This window comes from Patiria miniata, unplaced genomic scaffold, assembly GCF_015706575.1.
Source record: "Patiria miniata isolate m_02_andy unplaced genomic scaffold, ASM1570657v1 HiC_scaffold_29, whole genome shotgun sequence".
Lineage (NCBI taxonomy): Eukaryota > Metazoa > Echinodermata > Asteroidea > Valvatida > Asterinidae > Patiria > Patiria miniata.
This window is the reverse complement of record NW_024037068.1, coordinates 7,875,080-7,895,076: the sequence shown is the minus strand read 5'-3', so window position 1 is coordinate 7,895,076 and position 19,997 is coordinate 7,875,080. Positions and strand designations below refer to the sequence as shown.

The 19,997-nt window shown below is 42.3% G+C and overlaps 2 protein-coding genes across 4 annotated transcripts in view; one reads left to right on the top strand and one right to left on the bottom strand.

Moving 5' to 3' along the window:
• The window catches only part of LOC119735508 (coiled-coil domain-containing protein 191-like), a 31,400-nt gene extending 18,067 nt beyond the window's left edge, over positions 1-13,333 (bottom strand). The window contains exons 1-9 of one of the 2 annotated variants that reach the window (XM_038209219.1): positions 13,074-13,333; positions 10,278-10,325; positions 8,848-8,998; positions 7,511-7,726; positions 6,423-6,598; positions 5,196-5,419; positions 4,030-4,204; positions 2,515-2,705; positions 442-706 (exon numbers count right to left, since the gene is read on the bottom strand). In XM_038209219.1, coding sequence (XP_038065147.1) covers positions 442-706; positions 2,515-2,705; positions 4,030-4,204; positions 5,196-5,419; positions 6,423-6,598; positions 7,511-7,726; positions 8,848-8,998; positions 10,278-10,325; positions 13,074-13,163 — 1,536 coding nt within the window. In that variant the 5' untranslated portion in view covers positions 13,164-13,333. The remainder of the gene's footprint in view (positions 1-441; positions 707-2,514; positions 2,706-4,029; positions 4,205-5,195; positions 5,420-6,422; positions 6,599-7,510; positions 7,727-8,847; positions 8,999-10,277; positions 10,326-13,073) is intronic. The other variant, XM_038209220.1, reaches the window with a different exon arrangement.
• A 43-nt stretch (positions 13,334-13,376) lies between these two features.
• On the top strand, positions 13,377-19,676 carry LOC119735511 (39S ribosomal protein L40, mitochondrial-like). Of its 2 annotated transcripts, none has more exons than XM_038209222.1 (4): positions 13,377-13,500; positions 16,232-16,315; positions 17,771-17,938; positions 18,826-19,676. In XM_038209222.1, the coding sequence occupies exons 1-4, from the start codon at positions 13,457-13,459 to the stop codon at positions 19,136-19,138; spliced, it is 609 nt and encodes a 202-aa protein (XP_038065150.1). In that variant the 5' UTR covers positions 13,377-13,456; the 3' UTR covers positions 19,139-19,676. The 2 variants fall into 2 exon arrangements, with proteins under 2 accessions (XP_038065150.1, XP_038065151.1); XM_038209223.1 differs by lacking the exon at positions 13,377-13,500 and adding an exon at positions 14,611-14,772 and having other exon boundaries at positions 18,826-19,138.
• Positions 19,677-19,997: the final 321 nt, after the last annotated feature.

Below are 19,997 nucleotides of genomic sequence, written 5' to 3'. Positions count from 1 at the left end.
CCTGCAACCACTCCCAATGAGACTATCACCTCACTGACGATGGGTGTGTTTGCATGTTCCGATGACCCATGAGCTACACCATCAGAGTCTTGTCCTCCTGGTAGGGCCACCCAAAGCAGAAAGGTCACAGGGTACATGTAAATCAATATTAGATTTTGCCCTTCAACGACGTATAAGCACTGTGTACTCAGATATAAACATCTACATCACATTCGAACCAGCCAACCGATGCCGCAAGCTCGGTGGTCGAGTGGTAAGACCTCTGCACAACAAAGCAGGAGGTCATGAGTTTGAGTCCCACCCGAGTGTTTTTTTTCCCAACTTTCACTCGGAAGGTAACACACTGAGTATACAGTGTTTATACGTCGGTGAAGGGCAAAACCTAATTTTGATAGAAATCTCATCTTGTTAGACCACAAAAAAAAAACAAATTCCACAAACCAGTTTTTGTGCCACTGAGTCGGGCCTATCAGAGGCCCCCTTCTTTCCAGCCTTGGCATCACCATCTCCCTCTTCCTCACTCCTATTGGTCCACAGCTTCCCAGAGGCTGCCGCCTCCAGGAAGGCGGCCATCTTGCTTTTGGTCTGGTGCTGCTGTTGCTCCAGTTCCCTGCTTTGTTGTTCCTGCCGCAGCCACAGGCACCAGACGGAGAGATATTTTCTCAGGATTGTACGGTGGTAGTGATCGGCGGCGATCTGCTTTTTCCTACAATTGTTCAGGGCAGTAAACAAATTATGATAAATATAAATAAAAAGAATTATGAAGAAAAATGTACTAATTGTTGCAATGGATATATATTGATATACATTTATATCTCAGACAGGTTCCCAGCTGGTTTTTTGCTCAGCAAGAAAATTATATGTTCGTTATTTAAAGGGAAGATACAACATTTTTTTTTGCAAACATCAAAAAACGAAATGATCAAATTATCACGAAATACCTTACTGAATTGCTAGGGATTGACAGTCTAAAGCATCCTGTAAAATCGTGGCTCCTCGTGTGCTGACATTTTCAAGGAAAACTGTATTTTTCCAACGCTGGTCGGCCGACCAGCGTTGGAGAAAACTGGCTTTTTTCAAAAACTGCCCCTAATTTTTCATATTTAGTTATTCCGCATTTTCTTTGCAATAGATTACACACTTGTGAAGGGGTACAAGCCTGCTAGACTGATTCTTGACCTTACAATTCCCTAAAGTCTTTACATTTCTCCGTTTCATCTTAAGTAGGGTCAGGGAACCAGACTGCAAGAACATGATTTGTTGTCTTGGTTTTTCCAGCATATACAAGCCCAAAACGTGAAACAAGTCAGTTTAACAATATTTGCTATAACATACTAATCCTCCAAATCGCTTTATTTCTGACAAGTGCAGCAAAAGCAAATGTTGTACATTCCCTTTAATAGTTCTTTTAAAAATACACAATTACATGTAGGCAGAGGGTTGTGGATCTGAGGTCCATCCATGCAATCTTGTTATATATTTTTCTCACAATCTCTCAAACAGCAATGAGTGTACCCTGCTCATAAAATTACATTTGTGAAGGGCACAATCCAATTGTAAAAATTTACACCCTTTTCAGATAAGTTTATGTTCCAGAACTGCAAATCAAACTATTCTGAAGATCTGAATTAAGTACATCAAAAGTCTGATGTGGAGTGTCATGGCCTCATGGTCTGGAGCATTGAGCTCATGGTCTGCCGGTAATTCTGCAGGTTGTGCTGCAGGTTGTGGGTTCGATTCCCGCCTGGGGTTGTGGTGCATATGTCCTTGGGCAAGGCACTTTGTCACTCATTGCACCGGAAGGAGTAAATGGGTACCTGTGAGGGCAGAGATGATTGTGATTGATTCTAGCTGCCTTGCACCAAAATGGCAGCATCGAGCTGTATACAGAGCTGAGATTGTATTTGGATTGTTTCATTGGCCCAATGAGCAAGAGTGATAATAATGTAAAGCGCTTTGATCTCAGTTAAAAGCGCTATATAAGAACCTGTTATCATTATTATTTGAAACCTGCATGCGTCCCAAATGATTCAAAGTCCAATCAGTGGAACAATTATAAAGACATTTTTTATTCCTGACTCAAACAAAAGTAAATTTGAGGGACCCTGGTTTCTCATTATACTACTTGGTTTAGACGAATCTGGAATCCAAGTCTACAGAGAGTTTTACATCTCACAATCGCACAATTCCATAGTCAATTTCAGAAATACTTTGGATGCATTGAGAGTCACTTTGAAGAGTTTCCAAAATGTGATATACGCCATTTTATTCCCTTTTAGAATCCTGCATTCTCTTGGCTGCCCAACAGCAATTTCGACGGCTGTTATTATATACTTCAACACAACTTAAGAATACAATGAAGAGAAAAATAAAGTTTAGAAACAGCTGTTTTTATTCTTTAAAGTTCCACAACCCTGCAACTTTTGCAATGTTTTTAAATGAATATGTCGCGTTTTGGAAATAAACTCTTCATTTTGTTTTGGTCAACCTTAAATTCAAATAACAATATAGTACCTGTGGAGGTCTTTGAAGTTTTCTTCAATCTCCCTGGTCTCACGCTCGGCCCAGCTAGCCCTGACGTAGGCCCGCCAGGCATTCCAGGCTCTGAGTAGCGTCCGCCAGTCAGCCACGGCCCGGGCCTTGCCCAGGGCTAGTCGCTTGCTCAGGACCAGCTCGTACCAGGCATGGAAATGCCTCTGTAAGCTCTGGGGAAAAAAAATTTGTTAAGGCCAAAAAAAAAAGTCTCCGGTTTCTGGTATGCGCGCGCGTCACCGTAGACATGCGCGTCGGCAAAATGAAAAAAAAAATGTCAATGAAAGATGATTTCTCAAAACCGCCAAACTCACTGCTTTGACTGGAATCCTGCTGCTGAACTTTAACGTGTTTTTAGATTGGGTTATGGTCGAGAATAAGCTTTATGTGGCCTCTCTGGACTCCCATATATTTGCACTAAGTTTAGTCGGGCACCGTTTGCAGTCATCAGCCAACATTTGAAGCAAAAAAATCAGGTAAAAAAAAAAAAAAGCCGCGTCGCTGCACCACTTTTTGGGCAAGCTCCATACCAGAAACCGGAGACTTTTTTTTCTGGCCTAATACAAATGAATACAAGAGAATAAGAAGGGCCAAGCTGCAGAGGTTTATCAGTTCAGGAAATGCTTCACCAAAGACTTCAACAGGCAATTACTGTGCTTGCACCTTGGCCACACACTTGAAAGCCAATGCTGCAGCAGATTTCACAAAAAAGTGCGTAGCTTGCGCCATGCGTAGGACTAACGCAACAAATTTGTTGCGCAGCTACGCCATGTTTCGTGAAATAGATCGTAAGTTTATTGCACCCCCTGCGTGACAAATTTGTTGCATTAGTGCTACGCATGGTGCAAGCTACACACTTTTTCGAGGATAATAACAGCATTTATGACGGCTGTTCGTGTATGATTTTTTCGATCACAAAACAGTCGTTGAGTCACCCCACCCTACCATTTTGAAAACAATTTTGTCCGACTTTTTTCTGAATCGTGTGGTAACTCCAAAAGCTCCGTCACAAGTAGAATAGTAATTCATTTACTATTCAAACCCAAAGCTGTGAGTGTCAACCTTGATAAGTTGTGCAATAACAGGTGCCACGACGATCACGATTTGCTGGTAAAATAAGTGTTTAAAACCAGCCAAGCTCATATTTATTCCCTAAAAAATAAATAACAGCAGGCCATGTGTGATGCGATCAAGCTAAATGAGTTGTTTGTCGACCCTGGTAAAAAAAATGTTATTACAGATTTGAAAAGAGCACAATATCAGCATTAATGCTGTGAAAACCACATGCTGATACTTTAGTTACAAAATTATGGAAGTCGGAACACCAGAGATGTGATGAAGTGATGTGATGAAGTGGCCCTATTTTGGCCTGTATCTCCAAATAAAAATTCCCGACAAACGACTCATGTAGCTTGATCGCATCACATATATAGTCCCAATCTGCTTTTCCTGTACATATTCCATAATCTAAACCAGCCCCTTCATTGTAAGACATACCTTCAGATCCTGGCCTGCCTTCATTGCCCGTGCATTCTCAAGCTTCTGTTCCATCTTGCGTCTCTCCTCCTGGATGAGGGACTCCGCGTTCAGTCTGGTGTGCAGCTCCTCCTGCCGTCTTCTCGCCTCCTCTTGCCTCAGCTCTTCGTGCTTTCTGGCTTCTATCTCCTTCTCCCTGAAACAACAAAACAGAAGCAGTCTAGGGGTGTGCAATAACAGGTAGTATGGGAACCACCCGTTAAAGAAACCCAATCCCAAAATTAAAATCTCAGAAGTTACTGTTTATATTCTTCACAAAGGTCTGCACGATAATACCGCCACATTGGTGCATCAATACGGCAAGATACAAGTGTGTACAGTGAGCTTTATAGCTTTACGATGTTTTCCTATGTATCCCGGTTTTCATTCTCAAAATTCATCCAAACCTTTCTTTTTCATTATAGGAGAAGTTAGTTAGTAATTTGTAAAGTTGGTTACAGGTACCCGATCCCATAAAATGGGACCGTTTTTTTTTACATCAACGGTCGGGCACTTGGCTACCCGGTTCTAATGCAAAGCCCTACTAAGCAGACCTTTTGTGTTCAAGCATGATTATAATTATTTCGACATCTAAATCTTGAGCACTAAACTTTTAGTTTACATGTAAAAAAATTCATAATGCGAGGCTTTCTACATGCCTCGTCATTGCGCCTCACAGACGTGTGTGCCTCAAGGGGCTCTTCCTCATCTCTGCCTGGCTTCTTCAGCCAGCCCATCCTGCCTGAACATGTCCTGCCTCAGCCTGTCCAATAAATAATATCCCTTGAATCCCCTTTCTGAATTCAACAAAATAACGTGTGGTTTCCATAACGTGAGGTTTTCCAAGAGCCTCGCCATTGTGCCTCAGAGCCACAAGTGTCTCACCATTGAACCTCAAAGATACATGTGAGGTTTTCCATGTACCTCGTCATTGTACCTCAGAGACACACGTGGCTCGCCATTGAGCCTCAAACACACATGTGCCTGTGGGGCACAACAAAATGAACCTCAAAGACAACATGCCTATGGGGCTGAACCTCACTGCTGGCTTTACTCCCAGTTTCACAGACAGATGTCACTAGGACAGAACAACACCTATGTCTTGCTGTCACTTTCGCAACACATGTACCTCCGAGGCTGAGCCTCACCTTTGCCTGGCCTCCTCAGCCAGCCTCCTCTGCTCCTGCATGTCCTTCCTCAGCCTGGCCATCTCCTGCTGCATGAGGGCCTCCTCTCGCTGCCTCTGCATCGCCTTGCTGCGCTCCTCCTTCATGACCATCTGCCGTGCCTGGGACTGGGCCTCCTTGTGCTGCTGCTGTTGCCGCAGCTGCGCCTCTCTCGACTGTTGTCTCTTCTCTCTGTTCTCCTTCACCTGCGAAGGTGATAGTTCAGTTTAGAGTGAAAAAAGGAAGTCACTGTGTAACCTTTCAAATAAAAAGAAGGACACACAGACTGCACTCTAAACAGTAAACCATTCACCAAAAGTAAACCATGTAACAAAAGATAAGGTTTACGCTAAATGTTGGTACCTGTACACAAATTATATCTGGTGCCACAGTACTTCAATATTCTTGGAGGTATCAGTACATAGAGTCCTATGGGTGATTATAATAATTATCGAAGTACTAATAATGTTAACTGCAAGTTCAAGAGGCCAAAAATGACAAAAAAGTCTTCTTTTTTTCAGCCATCAGGAACAAGTTTGTTTGTTAACATGTTACATGTGTGTATTTTGAGTTGCTAAACAGGCGTTGAAGATTTTTTTTAGAATTGCAGGGGTATTAAAGTTTGAAGGATATGGGGCTTGATGCCCCATAGCCTTTAGTCAAGTCCCACGTGCTACGTGGACACGTGATGCACCCCGGATGCTGACACGTAAAAAGACTAGCATGAGCGGCGAAGCCGCGAGGGCCTTTACCATCTCGTGGAGAACGCTTATGTTTTTCTTTACATTTGTCTACCGATTTGGTAGACATACATAATGCATTACCCGTTGTGAATTGACCAATGAAAATACAGAATTACTAACGTAAATCAGCTGTCATCTGGCGCCAGACAGCGCGCGCGTGCTGTTGCTGGTTACCGCAAACCACCGTTAGATGATTGGTTTATATTGCTTGATTTACATTACGTGAATGAATGAATAAGTGATTAGTTTCACGAGATAGGAAAGGCCCTCGCGGCTTCGCCGCTCGTGCTAGTCTTTTTACGTGTTAGCATCTGGGGTGCGTTACGTGTCCGGATGGTCCGGGTATAGGCACGTGGGACTTGACTAAAAGCTAGATGCCACCAAATATGGGAAATGCTAATAAATTAGCTACCAAATATGGGAAATGCTAATAAGGATCAGTCTTGTAAGACTATATTCTCCTTACCTTTTGCTGTCTTGCAGCCATTGTGGTCCTAGGGTCATGTCTCTTCTTCGTGGCCTCTGCTCCGATGCCCAGATCTTTCTTGAAGCTGCTCTCCACAATGTCTTTCTTCATCAGTTCATCCAGGATGCTCTGGACGGATTGGTCATCATCCCGAGTTTCTATCTGGCGAAAGAGTTCTGTGGACAAAAAGGTAAATAAATGCGGATAATAATCTAGCTGTAGCATGGGGAAATGTGGCCTAATGGTTTGGATTTGTGACTCATAATCAGAGGGTCTGGGGTTTGAATCCAGCTGCTGGCCATATGTTATGTCCTTGGGCAAGCCACTTCATTCCCACCAAGGGCGGATCCAGAGGGGGGGGGGCCCAAAGGGGGCCATCCATCCCCGCCCCCCCCTCGCAATTAAGGCATGGCAATGAGTACACCACCATCTTTTCCTCAAAAAACATTGGTTAAAGTGGTCAGATATTGCTTCAGATCGCAACACAGAGCATCTAGAAATTGTGTTCTGGATCCACCCTTGATCCCCGCTTGCCTCTCTCTCTCCACCAAGCAGTATACAATGTACATGGGTACCGGCATTATACCAGGGAGTAACCTGCTAATGGCATTCCATCCAGGAAAAATAACAATATTCTCAGTCATTTAATGCCACTAAAATACTAGAAAGATACTGGCAAGATTGGACACAATGGCTAGTGAGACACTTTAGGCACTTAACCATAATTGCTTCGTCCTTCGTGCATTTTATAAGGCCTAACGCAAAAGAACATAAAAGAACCCAGTGACACTTATCGCTAACAGAAGTGGTTTGCCCCGGTGTTTCTGGCCTCCTAGTTATACTCCCTTGTGGAAGTCCTTAGGAGAAGAATCAACCAAGTAACCAAGTACCAAGAATGACGAATTACAAAGCTCAGAGGCAACAGGGACAGGAAAAAAAGTCACAATTGGACTCAAGTTGAGTTGAGCAACTGAAACATTGAGACTCAAGTCACGAGACTCATCGAGTCATACTTGAGTTGAGTCATTGATTTGAGTTATCACGACTCTGCCACAACACTGGTAAATATTTAGATACTGGATACGTACCTTCAGAAGACATCTTGTGGTAGGGGTCGGCAGCTACCGGATCGTTCTCAGCCAGGAGGTTGTTCCACTGGTCTTTCAGGTCGGTCTTGGCGGCCTTCTTGGATGCGGCGTAGTCCCTGACGTCGACATCGTCCTCAAAATACCTGAGATCATCCTCCTCCTCGTCATCGTCAAGGCCACACTTCTGGGCCATCCACTGACTGAGAAGGTCTTGCGCTTGAATTGGAGTTCAGAAAAAAATGAGGACACAAATGAGCCAAGAGAACTTCACAAGTGCAACCCCTTGTTGTAATAGACCACGGCGAATGCGTAAACAGATTTTACTGATTAATTAGGCAAGATTTTGACCAATCAGCGTGCGCTTTCTATATCGCGTCTTCGGTCCTAGACAATGGATTAAAAAAAATGTGTCACGCTCTGTATCATGTTACGCGATATTGCGCCCGGCTGTTGTTGTATTACAAAACACTGCAATCAAATTGAGTAATCAAACCATTAGTCCTGATTCGGGAATGAAATGACGTCACGATATTAAAGTAAAGTCGTCTCCGATTGGCTGGCACGCGGCTTGCATATATCTGCATGTTTAGACATATCAGACGTTATACAGGAGATTTGGCTCCATGGATAACAGGTGTTACTCCAACTACACTGTATGGTTGGAGGGGGGCCTGGACAAAAATTGGAGCGGGGCCGGTCTGTAGTCCCCGCCCATTAAAGGGAAGATACAACATTTGCAAACATCAAAAAACGAAATGATCAAATTATCACGAAATATCGTACTGGATTGTTAGGGACTGACATTCGAAAGCATCCTGTAAAATCGTGGCTCTTGGTGTTCTGACATTTTCAAGAAAACTTGTATTTTTCCAACGCTGGTCGGCCGACCAGCGTTGGAGAAAACTGACTGTTTTCAAAAAGTGCCCCTAATTTTTCATATTTACATGTAGTTATTCTGCATTTTCTTTGCAATTGATTAAACACCTGTGAAGGGGTACAAGCCTTTTAGACGGATTCTCTGACCTAACAATCCTCCAAAGTCTATAAATTGCTCCGTTTCATCTTACGTGGGGTCAGGGAACCAGACTTCAAAAACATGGTTGGTTTTCTTGGATTTTCCAGCATCTCCAAACCCAAAACGTGAAGCAAGTCAATTTAACAATATTTGCTATAACATACTAATCCTCCCAATCCCTTTATTTCTGAAAATTGCAGCAAAAGCAAATGTTGTACATTCCCTTTAAACCAAAAAATAGCTATTCACAACCAATACTGAATGGATTTCTGTGACTTCGGATTCAAGTATGTAGATGTAGCAGTGTTACTTTCTTTGATACCTTCTGAATGAGCTTCATCATGATCATGCACGGCCTCCAGAGTTGCAGCCGCCGTGCCGTAGCTATTGGCTAGCGAGTAACCATCACCACGACGACTGTTGCCGAGGCCAAAGGTCACTGCAGCTGCTCTGTCTGATGCTTTCTCCACCTTCTGTGAATCAGATCCAAAGGGAAACCATCACTCATGCACTTTTAAACTTTTTCTATCTATTCACTTTCATGTTTCTATCTATTCACTTTCATGTTTCTAAGTCTATTCACTTTCATGTTTCTATCTATTCACTTTCATGTTTCTATCTATTCACTTTCATGTTTCTAGCTATTCACTTTCAAGTTTCTATCTATTCACTTTCATGTTTCTAAGTCTATTCACTTTCATGTTTCTATCTATTCACTTTCAAGTTTCTATCTATTCACTTTCATGTTTCTATCTATTCACTTTCAAGTTTCTATCTATTCACTTTCATGTTTCTAAGTCTATTCACTTTCATGTTTCTATCTATTCACTTTCATGTTTCTATCTATTCACTTTCATGTTTCTAGCTATTCACTTTCAAGTTTCTATCTATTCACTTTCATGTTTCTAAGTCTATTCACTTTCATGTTTCTATCTATTCACTTTCAAGTTTCTATCTATTCACTTTCATGTTTCTATCTATTCACTTTCAAGTTTCTATCTATTCACTTTCATGTTTCTAAGTCTATTCACTTTCATGTTTCTATCTATTCACTTTCATGTTTCTATCTATTCACTTTCATGTTTCTAGCTATTCACTTTCAAGTTTCTATCTATTCACTTTCATGTTTCTAAGTCTATTCACTTTCATGTTTCTATCTATTCACTTTCATGTTTCTATCTATTCACTTTCATGTTTCTATCTATTCACTTTCATGTTTCTATCTATTCACTTTTTAATGGCACACAAGATGGCAACAAATGCAACTTGACATTTGGATGTTTCAAAATGGTTTGGATATATGTTCATTAAAATTGTACAGCATTTATGTATTCCGCAAGAAAATCAGTTAAATTTGGTGGAGGGCTTACACATACATGTACCGAAACGAAATTTCAATGATACAATTAGTAAAAAGATGCCTCCCTAAAGCTTTCTACAACTGTTTAGCGATTGTAGAAAAAAAAGCTGACTTTACGTTTCTTGCAAAACACCTTGAAATGCTTTCAGACTGCAGTTTAGTTACAGAAAAATTGACCTTTTCCACCTTTTCATTTCATTGCATTTCACCTTTATTTAATTAATAAAAAAAAATAAAAAAAATATTAAAATATTTGATAATTGATCGAATATTCAAATATTTGAATATTTAGCACAGCCCTACGAATAATTATTCATGGATTTGCGCCGGGGGAGGGGGATGTTAATTCAACATTTAGGATGTTGTGTACATGTATGTACATGTGTATGTACCTTGATCCAATTTTGAATGTTGTCACTTGCAGGAACGTGAGTTTTCGGCTGAAACAGAGGTAATGAAATCAGAATCAAACAAATGCTTGTCTTGAAAACAAAATTAAAAACAACAGCAAATCAATGGAACCAATCTTTTCATTTTTCGGACATTAATTAATCAAACAAATTACAAAGAAAAAACAAATTATAATACTTTCATGGACATGTTTTTGTTCATTTTGTACTTTGTAATGATAACACAATAAGTAGGGAGAAAACAGAGCATAATTTCTATTGGCATGTGCATGAATTCAACAACCAATGTAATGTTGCAATCAACTTGAATCAACACAGTGGCATCAACATCAAAAGTCCCACTTGGTATTTCTTTGTTTATGGAATTTTGACTTTACATGACATGTCGTTTGGAGTTGATTGAACTGTTTGGGAGTGAGAACCGAATCGCTTTCTTTTTGTGGTGGCTATCGTTACGACAGCCCTAACGCAATTTCCAAATACTATCGTTATTGTTAAAGATATAGTCCATCATTTGTAATTTGTGCATTTTGTTCGTTTGAAACAACAAAAGTGTTCAAAATCTAATGAAGGATACTGAACAACTACATTTGTAACTTGATGAAGTTTCAGCTCAGCTTCAGCTGTAGATTCCGAGAAAAACAGCATTCCAGGATCTCAATTTCAAATCAAAAGTTGCTGAATCGTGTTTAGAATTGTTTTGAATTGCAGCTATACGCGATGTCGCGCACTGATCCGACGAATTATAGCAACCGCGCGCGCCTGTCCGTCGTGCCAATGCTTGCGCGCGCTGCGCCAAATAACAAAACGAACTACTAATTTAAATTTTCCTACGGTGCGTCTTAAGATGCACCGTTGGAAAGGCCTTCTTTCGTTGATTACTTCAAAATGATAGCTTGCCAGAAAGATTAATTTCACAGGGAGTTTAGTCCACTTACTATCTTTCAACCAAGTATGTTTTTCAACAATAATACGCCAGTTACTTTTTCGGATGGCTGCAAATGATGGACTATAGCTTTAACTGCCAGTACTACAATGCTTTGGCTGCTCGATTGGTACAGGCATTATTAGCTCAATGAGCTGAGGGAAGCTGGTTCAAATCGCTGCAGCGCTTCATAATTTTGTATTTTTTTTTTCCGGAATAGATTTCTTAAATTTTAGGTGTGTATTTTGTAATCAATTTTTTTTGGGAGGAGTTTTTTTTTAAAAGGGAAATAAAGTCTGGGAAAAAATTCCGTACTCGGACGTCACTTTTTTCAATTAATTTTCTAGCGCCAAAAGTTACATCTTTTATGGTTATTCCCTCCACTTTCCCTCCTCTACTCTCACCCTCTCCTTTCCTCAATTTCTATATCAGTCAATACTTCATCGGGATTCGAACCTCTGACGCTTGCTTGATACACGAGACGCTTAACCGCTAGGCCGCGCACGATCGCTGTTGCAATAATCAATCTTTGGACGTATTTGAAGTATCCATCGAAATAAACTAAATATTCATGAGAAAATAAATATTCATAATGACGTATTGCACTATCATTGGCAGGCTCATGCGACGTCATGGTTGTTGATGTCACGTGTATAACGTACCGCTGTCTTTCAGCCACTACAATCAGTTTTGACCGGCTGCTTCAAGTTAGTTCTCCACGACGTATGCATCCAAAATGTGCTCTAAAAACACATTTTGAGTAAATTTTTTTCACCTTTACACAGCTTCCTGGATTTCTCTTGGTTCAAATGACAAGGTGAGGTGACAATTAATATGTTTGGCAGCAGATAAATTGGCATCCGAGTATGGAACTTTTCCCAAAGTCTGAGAACCATTTGGTTAATAGTGTGGTTACAACAGGCAAATGGAGATCGTGATGTTGAATACTACATGTACTAATACTATTACTCATATTAGAGCTTTACATCATCGTTATACATCTGCATCTGTATACTGTTAGCTTCTGTACAAATGCCTGGTGTGGCTAGCTATCCCGTATACGATAGCATAAGCATTAGCAGTTGAAAATCACATACGGCTGCCGTAACTAGTATAGTACAACCACTGCGTAATTAAGGGCGATCGTGTAGTGTAGGGCCCGGTTCATATTATAAGGGAACAAAATCCATTTTAAAATTATTAGTACGACCGAACTAGTTGGCGACATTCTCAATAAACAGGTATGTCATATAGATAGAGGGCAGGGTTTTTATTTTTTGAGGGAAATTTTGGGGTAAAATGATGATGGCAGCGCGGCGACAACACGCAACCCGAAAATGGCGAAAGATGGCGATCGCTGTGCGATGTACCGTGAGCACGCACGGCGCGCTGAATCGCAAGGCACAAACCGCGCAGGAAAATCGTGATTTCTACTCCAAGAAACTGTTCAAAATTGCAAAACGGGTGTCATTAATAGAATTGAGAAAAGTCTGCTTTTGATTGTAAAGGTAATCTCTGAATTTGAGCAATAACAAACAATTTGACTCTAATCTAATTTGATCAAAACAAAACAGGGGCCCTACACTACACTACACAATCGCCGCCCTTATCAGTGCTAATCATGCTAATAAGACATGTAAGAATGAAATGTTCTTCAAATTCTCCCTTTTATCTAACTTGGATAAGTTCTATAGTTTTAACGTATGCTACTGCCCTACTTCATAGTGCCCCTACCCAATGGCAGAAGCCAGTAGGACTTTACAATGTGCCATGGACTGGAGGCCGGAGGAACATGGAGGAATAAGAACACATTCTTATTCCTCCATGGGAGGAAGATGTGCTTTACTACTTACCCTCGTGTTCATATGCGCGCTGGTACTCGATGTGTCTTTTGTGGACCATCTTTTCCAGCGATATAAATCGCTACTTCTGTTGTTCGCCATCGTGAAAACAAATTAACCTGAACTATCGGCTTAAGCCTACACATTCAACAACATCACATCGAAGAAATATCACGACTTCTGTGCGATGAAACTTGTGATTCCACGAATTTTTTTCAACGGTCGCGAAGCCGAAAGCTTCCCCCGCCATGTTTTGTTGACAAGGAATTTTCTATGACTGTTCCCTGTGCAATTTTTGTATGCATGACAAGCTTTGTAACTAGCCTTTGTAAATGCACAACGTTCCGGAAAAAAAGGAGGAGTAAAACAGTCGTAGGGTTCCTTAAAAAAGCAAGATGGCGACCTCCATGGTTCACCTTTGTCGGTCTAATTTTCTGAGGTAAGTTTTATGATTTTGTAAGGCTTTGCAAGGCCTGAGAACGGTATAATGTACTGTTTAAGTAGGAACAACATTCCTCATTACTTCAGTTGGAAATTTTTCGATAATTGTTGACACCTTATCGTGGAAAAACGAGGCCCAAAATTGTAACGCTGGAAAGATAGGGAACATTATTAATTGAACAAACAGTCCACGCGAATGTCAGACAAGTCGACCGTTGAGACAACTCGACTCGGGACAAGTCGACCGTTGAGACAACTCGACCGTTGAGACAGGTCGACCGTTGAGACAACTCGACTCGGGACAACTCGACCGTTGAGACTGCTCGACTTAATGGAAATGAATACACGTGGAGCAGAAAAAGTTGCACAAATCTGTGGCAAGACCGATCACGGGTGCGGCGCGGGCATACTCGATGTACAGAGGGCGTCGCGTCGGGCCGGTGCGCCCCGCCCGCGCCCACCCGCGAGGACCGGGCCGGGCCCGGCACGCGGGCACGTCGACCAGCGCGGCAAATGGGCGCACAGGCCCGGCACAAACGATGTCACCGTGCACGGTACGGCCACGTTGACCGACCGGGGATGAGATAAGTGGGCGCACAGGGCTGGCAAAAACGATGTCACCGTGCACGGTACGGACAAGTTGACCGGCAAATGGGCGCACAGGCCCGGCAAAAACGATGCCACCGTACACGGTACGGCCACGTTGACCGGGGATGCGCGCACGCGTGCCTTGAAAAAAACGAACGATGTGCACGGACAATCACGCTGCGCTATATCGGCTCTGTTATATGCAACAAAAAAACTCATGTGTCATCACTCCCAAACGGCGATCAGCCGCCGTCAAAATCCCCGGTACTATCCCCGAAACTAGGCCCAAAACATGCGAGGCGACTTGTCTCAACGGTCGACTTGTCTTTCCATTTATCGCACATACGGTCGAGTTGTCTCAACGGTCGAGTTGTCTCAACGGTCGACTTGTCCCGAGTCGAGTTGTCTCAACGGTCGACTTGTCTGACCCCCGTCCACGCGGCATGCACGGGGCTGGGGCCGGGCACATTCGCCCCACTTGTGTGGCCTCAGTATTGCTGCGCTGTACATGTACGTTCGGCCACACGCCTGGTTTTCCAACCTACTGAGGAGTTTAGTCCAAAGCCTGGCGCACCTTTTTGGGGCCTTTTTTCACCTGTTCACATACATGACATACCACTGCATACGGTCATGACGGTTGTATTTCTATGATGTCTTATCTTTTGCCCTCCGGGTAGATAAGGTAATCTTTCTTCAATTTTTTTTAGAGAAATTTAGACATCTTTCAGGAGTCCTCATGTGACGTGTGGCCTAACGTACAGCGCAGCAATACAGAGGCCACACAAGTGGGGCTAGGGGCCGGGGGGGGGGGGGGGGGGGGGGTGTGCCGGAAAGAATGTTGCAGCCTGACGCTACTTCAGGGGTTGTGTACAAAGGGGTTGTGTACATAAATTGGAAATGTTTCTCAGTCCCAGATTCATGTCTACTCACAGTCTAGTTATCATCATTTTTGCAATGACTGACCTTCATTGAGATGATATATGAACTAAAAAGCCACAACAGGTTGCAACATTCTTTCGTCATGCCTATGAAGTGTGATGATCCTGGTTTTTTTTCAGCTGAGGAGTGCACTTTTAACTTGTTGACGCTTTGTTGACGCTGATCGTGGAAAGGATTTTGCACTGACGCCACTTTTTTCATTCATTTTTAAAAGGCCTAATGAAGGCCTTATCACTCATTGCAAAAATGTTGAGAAGACATGTGAATCTGGGACAGAGAAACATTTCCAATTTTGCTATTAAATACTTTAAAAATGCACTCAACTCTCCATAGACTTAACTTTGGTCACAACCAAAGAATGGGCGTCTGAACGCCACACTCTTTTCCTCAATGGTGTTTGTAGATGCTTTTTTGTTTGTCACAAAAGTTAAAAAGCACTGTGGAAAGGAAAAGGGGCCACTAGGCCTATATTTGGCCAAAAAGAAAAATAAGTCGGTCTCTGGTCAGTGCGCGCGTCGATTTTAATCATGCGCGTCGATCTTTTTTTTTTCCAAAATGTTCCGCGGTAGCTCCAACAGCGCCCTCTATTTCCGCACCTCCTCAATTTTTTTTACCAAAGAGCACCAAGGAATGGGAAATTGCACCAAGGCAAATGATCGAAAGCACCAAGGCAAATTATGGAGGACACCAATGTACATGAGGACAGCAGAAAAGCAAAATAGTACCCCACCTTGTCTGTACAATCCAAGCTTGAAGAAAAAAGAAAAAAAAGCGAAAAAAAAAAAAAAAAGCCGCGTGGCCGCGTCAATTCCGGAACTTTGGTCTGACCAGAGACCGAACATTTTTTTTTTTTGGCCTTAGTCCAAACATTTGGGACTCTCAATACTGTGTATGAAAGTCCCAAAACATAAGGTACTGAAAATATTAAAGAAAGGTCTCCTTTAAAAAATTGAATTGAGTCTTCAAACTTGGTTGGTGAAATACTGTATGAGGACCTTTTCTTTGCCCAATGAAAGTTTTGGAGAAATTTGCTGGTTAAAGAGTGAGTACAGTTGGCCTGATCTTCTTTTGCATCGTTTTGAGCACTTAAGGTCCCAGTCTGGGCCTAGATGTGCCTCTGTTCTCACAATACTTGTTATCCAACTTGTGCAAATTCGCAAATTATTTGGCAATGACCAAACATTTTTAATTTGTCTTTGCAGAATCCCTTGCCTTTGTTCACAAACAGCGCGGAGTTTCTTCACAATGAATGGGGCGCTTTGCTTCAGAGCAACGCAGCTTTTGTAGTAAGTTCTAGCCACAAGAGAAAATGGCAGTTTCCCCTGAAGAAAATGAACCGAAAGATACATACATGGAAAAGATTATATGGACACCCTGCTGAATTCATAAGAACCCTATGTGAAGCCTCCTGAAACCATCAGAATCCAACAGATCTGAAACAAGTACAGGGTATTGTTAACTGCCTATTCATAAATACCTGAGACAGTTTACCTACATGTATTCCCATTACATGAGAGCCAGTCACGTATCATGTGGAGTACTGTGGCCTCGTGGTTAAGGGCACTGATTCGTGGTCTGCGGGTAAAGCTGCAGGCTGTGGGTTCGAGTCCTGGCGGGGTCATGGTGCGTGTGCCCTTGGGCAAGGCACTTTGTCACTCATTGCTTCTCTCCGCCCAGGAGTAAATGGGTACCTGTGAGGGCAGAGATGGTTATTGTGATTGAATTAGCTTCCTTGCGCCTAACAGGCTGCATCCAGCTGTATACTCCCCAGGGAGCTGAGATGGTATTTGGAATGTTTCATGTGCTCAATGAGCAGGGGTAATAATGATGTAGCGCCTTGAGCACCAGTCCTGGTGGATACGTGCGCTTTATAAATATCCATTATTATTAGTAGTAGTATTATGTCTTTTAAACAACAGATGATAAAGATATGGCTGCTGGTGGTCTTGTTAAAACAACTTTTGCAGTGTAACATGAAATTTAGACTCCTATGAAATCTGTTACCGTTTATTGGTTGAACGTTCACAATCCTCACATAGGCATGCGCAATACTACAAATGAATCAATATTTTATAGTCCTAAATTCACAACACACTCATGTCAGCTGCATCTGCGCGTCATCGCGCAGTATGCGTGCGCCAATCTCCATAAAAGGAATTGTTTACGTCTTACTCGCGGGCTGGACACTCATATGGCTAGAGGGGTGTTTCGAAAAACAGAAAGTAAAATTGTTGATCCAAATTGTTGGAAATGTTTAATTTTTGACTTGTTTTGACTTTTGGACCGAAAGGTTTTGATTTTTTGACCGAATGGGACTAAATATGTGCTTGGACGGTATTAAACACTATGTTTAAGACTGGTTGGAGTCTGGAATGCTGATAATTACCCTCTGCTTTGCCTTGGGTAATTATCAGCATTCCAGACTCCAACCAGTCTTAAACATAGTGTTTAACACCTCCCAAGCACACATGTATTCCTATAAATAACAGACACAAAACTTACATAGGGAAGCCTTTTTTTATTTTGCAAAATAAACTGTTTTAAAAAGACATGGCAAAATGTAGCAATAAAAAGTTTGAGATCAGCAATATAGCTATAAAAAAAAATCCAGGTACATGTAGGTCGGGTTATGGTAAAACAAACAATATTATTGTTGCCTTAGCTTGTGTGAGAAATTGCTTTTCCCCTGACGACTAAAATATGGTAGATGTGACACTTTGGTATTTAACTGTTGACTATAGCGCTGAGCCTCCAAAGAAGAAGAAGAGGGTGGACCCCAAGCAGGAGATGATGAGGCAGCAGAGGATACTGAAACGCATGAAGAAGATCCAGTTTAAGATGGGGGACCCGGAACTCAAACCCATAGAGGAGTTCAGGACGGACAAGAAGCTCCTCCTGGATGACAAAAGGTATGGAAGAGCACTCGGGGGAATATGTGACTGTCACAAGCTTGGGCAGCGTAGTGGTGTGCATTTGCGGGTAGTACGGGAACCGGGTATCCTATTGTGATAAAACACGGGTACCTGGGTTCCCCCAAAAAAGAAACCCCACTCCAAAATTTAAATCCCGGAAGTTGTCTGAAGGGCTTTATAGCTTTACTGTGTAAACTGCAACTTTCGCAAGTGTCATCACACTTTAATAGATAAAGCAATTATTCTTTGACCATATGAAATTAGGCCAATATAATTCCATTCAATTCTTTGAAATTAAATTTCCAGAAATCTGGTCAAAATTATATTTAAGGGCCTTTCTCCAGTCCTGAATGTTTCAAGTCCATCCCAAGTCCATCACAAGTCCATCATAAGTCGTCCCTCACAAGTCCTCACAAGTCCTTCACAAAGTCCTTCTCATGTCCATCACAAGCCCTCACAAGTCATCACAAGTCATCACAAGTTATCGCAAGTCATCACAAGTCCATCACAAGTCATTGCAAGTCCTCACTATTCCACCGCAAGTCCATCACAAGACCTCACAAACCCATCGCGAGTCATCCAGTCCCAAGTCAACTAACAAGCTTGTCAAACGAACTGTGACAGTGGCATTCCTTTATAAATTACTGTTCATCCACTGTTAGGCCTATTACTTGTGAACAAACTTGTTCATTGACTTGTGATTTACTTGTGACCGAACTTCTGATGGACTTGCAATGGACTCGACCACAACACTACACCTTTGCATCTGTCTGCATCTGTTAGCTTCTGTACAAACGCCTGGTGTGGCTATCCCACATGCAAGGAGTCGGTGCAGACCTTTCACATGTATTTATTGAATGATACTTCTTTTTTAACCAATGCAGAAAGCGAGACACCCCGGCCCTGACCTACGAGGAACAGGAGCGACGGGCCCTCCTACAGAAGGACTGGGCGCGGCACAAGTTCCAGGAGCACGTGACCGAGACCAACCTGATCCAAGCCCTCCTGAGGTCCCAGGAGAAGGCGCTGAAGGAGCTGAGGGCAGAGTCCGAGGAGCTGTACCAGCAGGCCATCCAGGCAGACAGCAACCTGTTCCCGTTTGAGGTCAAAGGGCCGGTCTACACGCCGCCGATACCGGGCTACGCCAAAGACAGCCCCGACGGGGAATACGTGGACATTTCTAAACAGTATAAGTGAGCTGGAGCGAACACTGCAGAGTTTGTAGTCAAGTCGGTCACACGTCATTCACAAGTCAAGTATCAAGCTTTTCAAATGAATTGTGACTTCCTATGTGTCTGTGTTCATCCCCTGTTGCTTGTCATCTAACGATTGGATGTGAACATGAATAAGTCACAAACTGAGTCGCAGCGTTGTGCGTACTTTGAGGAGACATTCCTGGAAGCCATGTACGTAGGACCATCCATTATCAAATAATTGAGTTTCAGATTATTCGAAGCTAGGTTTGACCAACTATTCAAATATTGGAAACTCACCGATCAAGTTTTATACGTGCCAGCTGCAAATGTGTGCCATGCCAGGCAAAATTTATACACAAAGCACTCCAGTTAAAATGTATGTGCAGCGATTGTTATTATGGATTGTGATCGACATTTTCATGTGCCTGTTCCAGTATCAAGATTACCATGTGTACATTGACATATTTTTAAGGAATTGACTTGCTGCTGTATTAAAAAAAAAGTGGCGTCTGGCAATAAAGCATCACAACTTTATTGTTCAAAAGAAACCTCAAGTCGTGTGTGTGTATGCTACATTTAGGTTATTTTCTTCAAATATTCAAACCGGCAAAAAAGCTTCTCGAATATTTAATTGATGATCGACAATTCAATATTACCGGACAGCCTTAAAGCCATGTATCATTCACAGTGTTTGTTTGCACATTGATATTGGAGGTTCTCCAACCATATACTGTTGGTGTCATGGTCAGTATAACCATTGTCATTATTGCGTTTCGTCCCTTCCAACTTAAAGGAACACTGGGTCCTGGAACAGCCCAATTGGGCTATAAAACGCGCTTTGAACGAGATGATGTTAATCG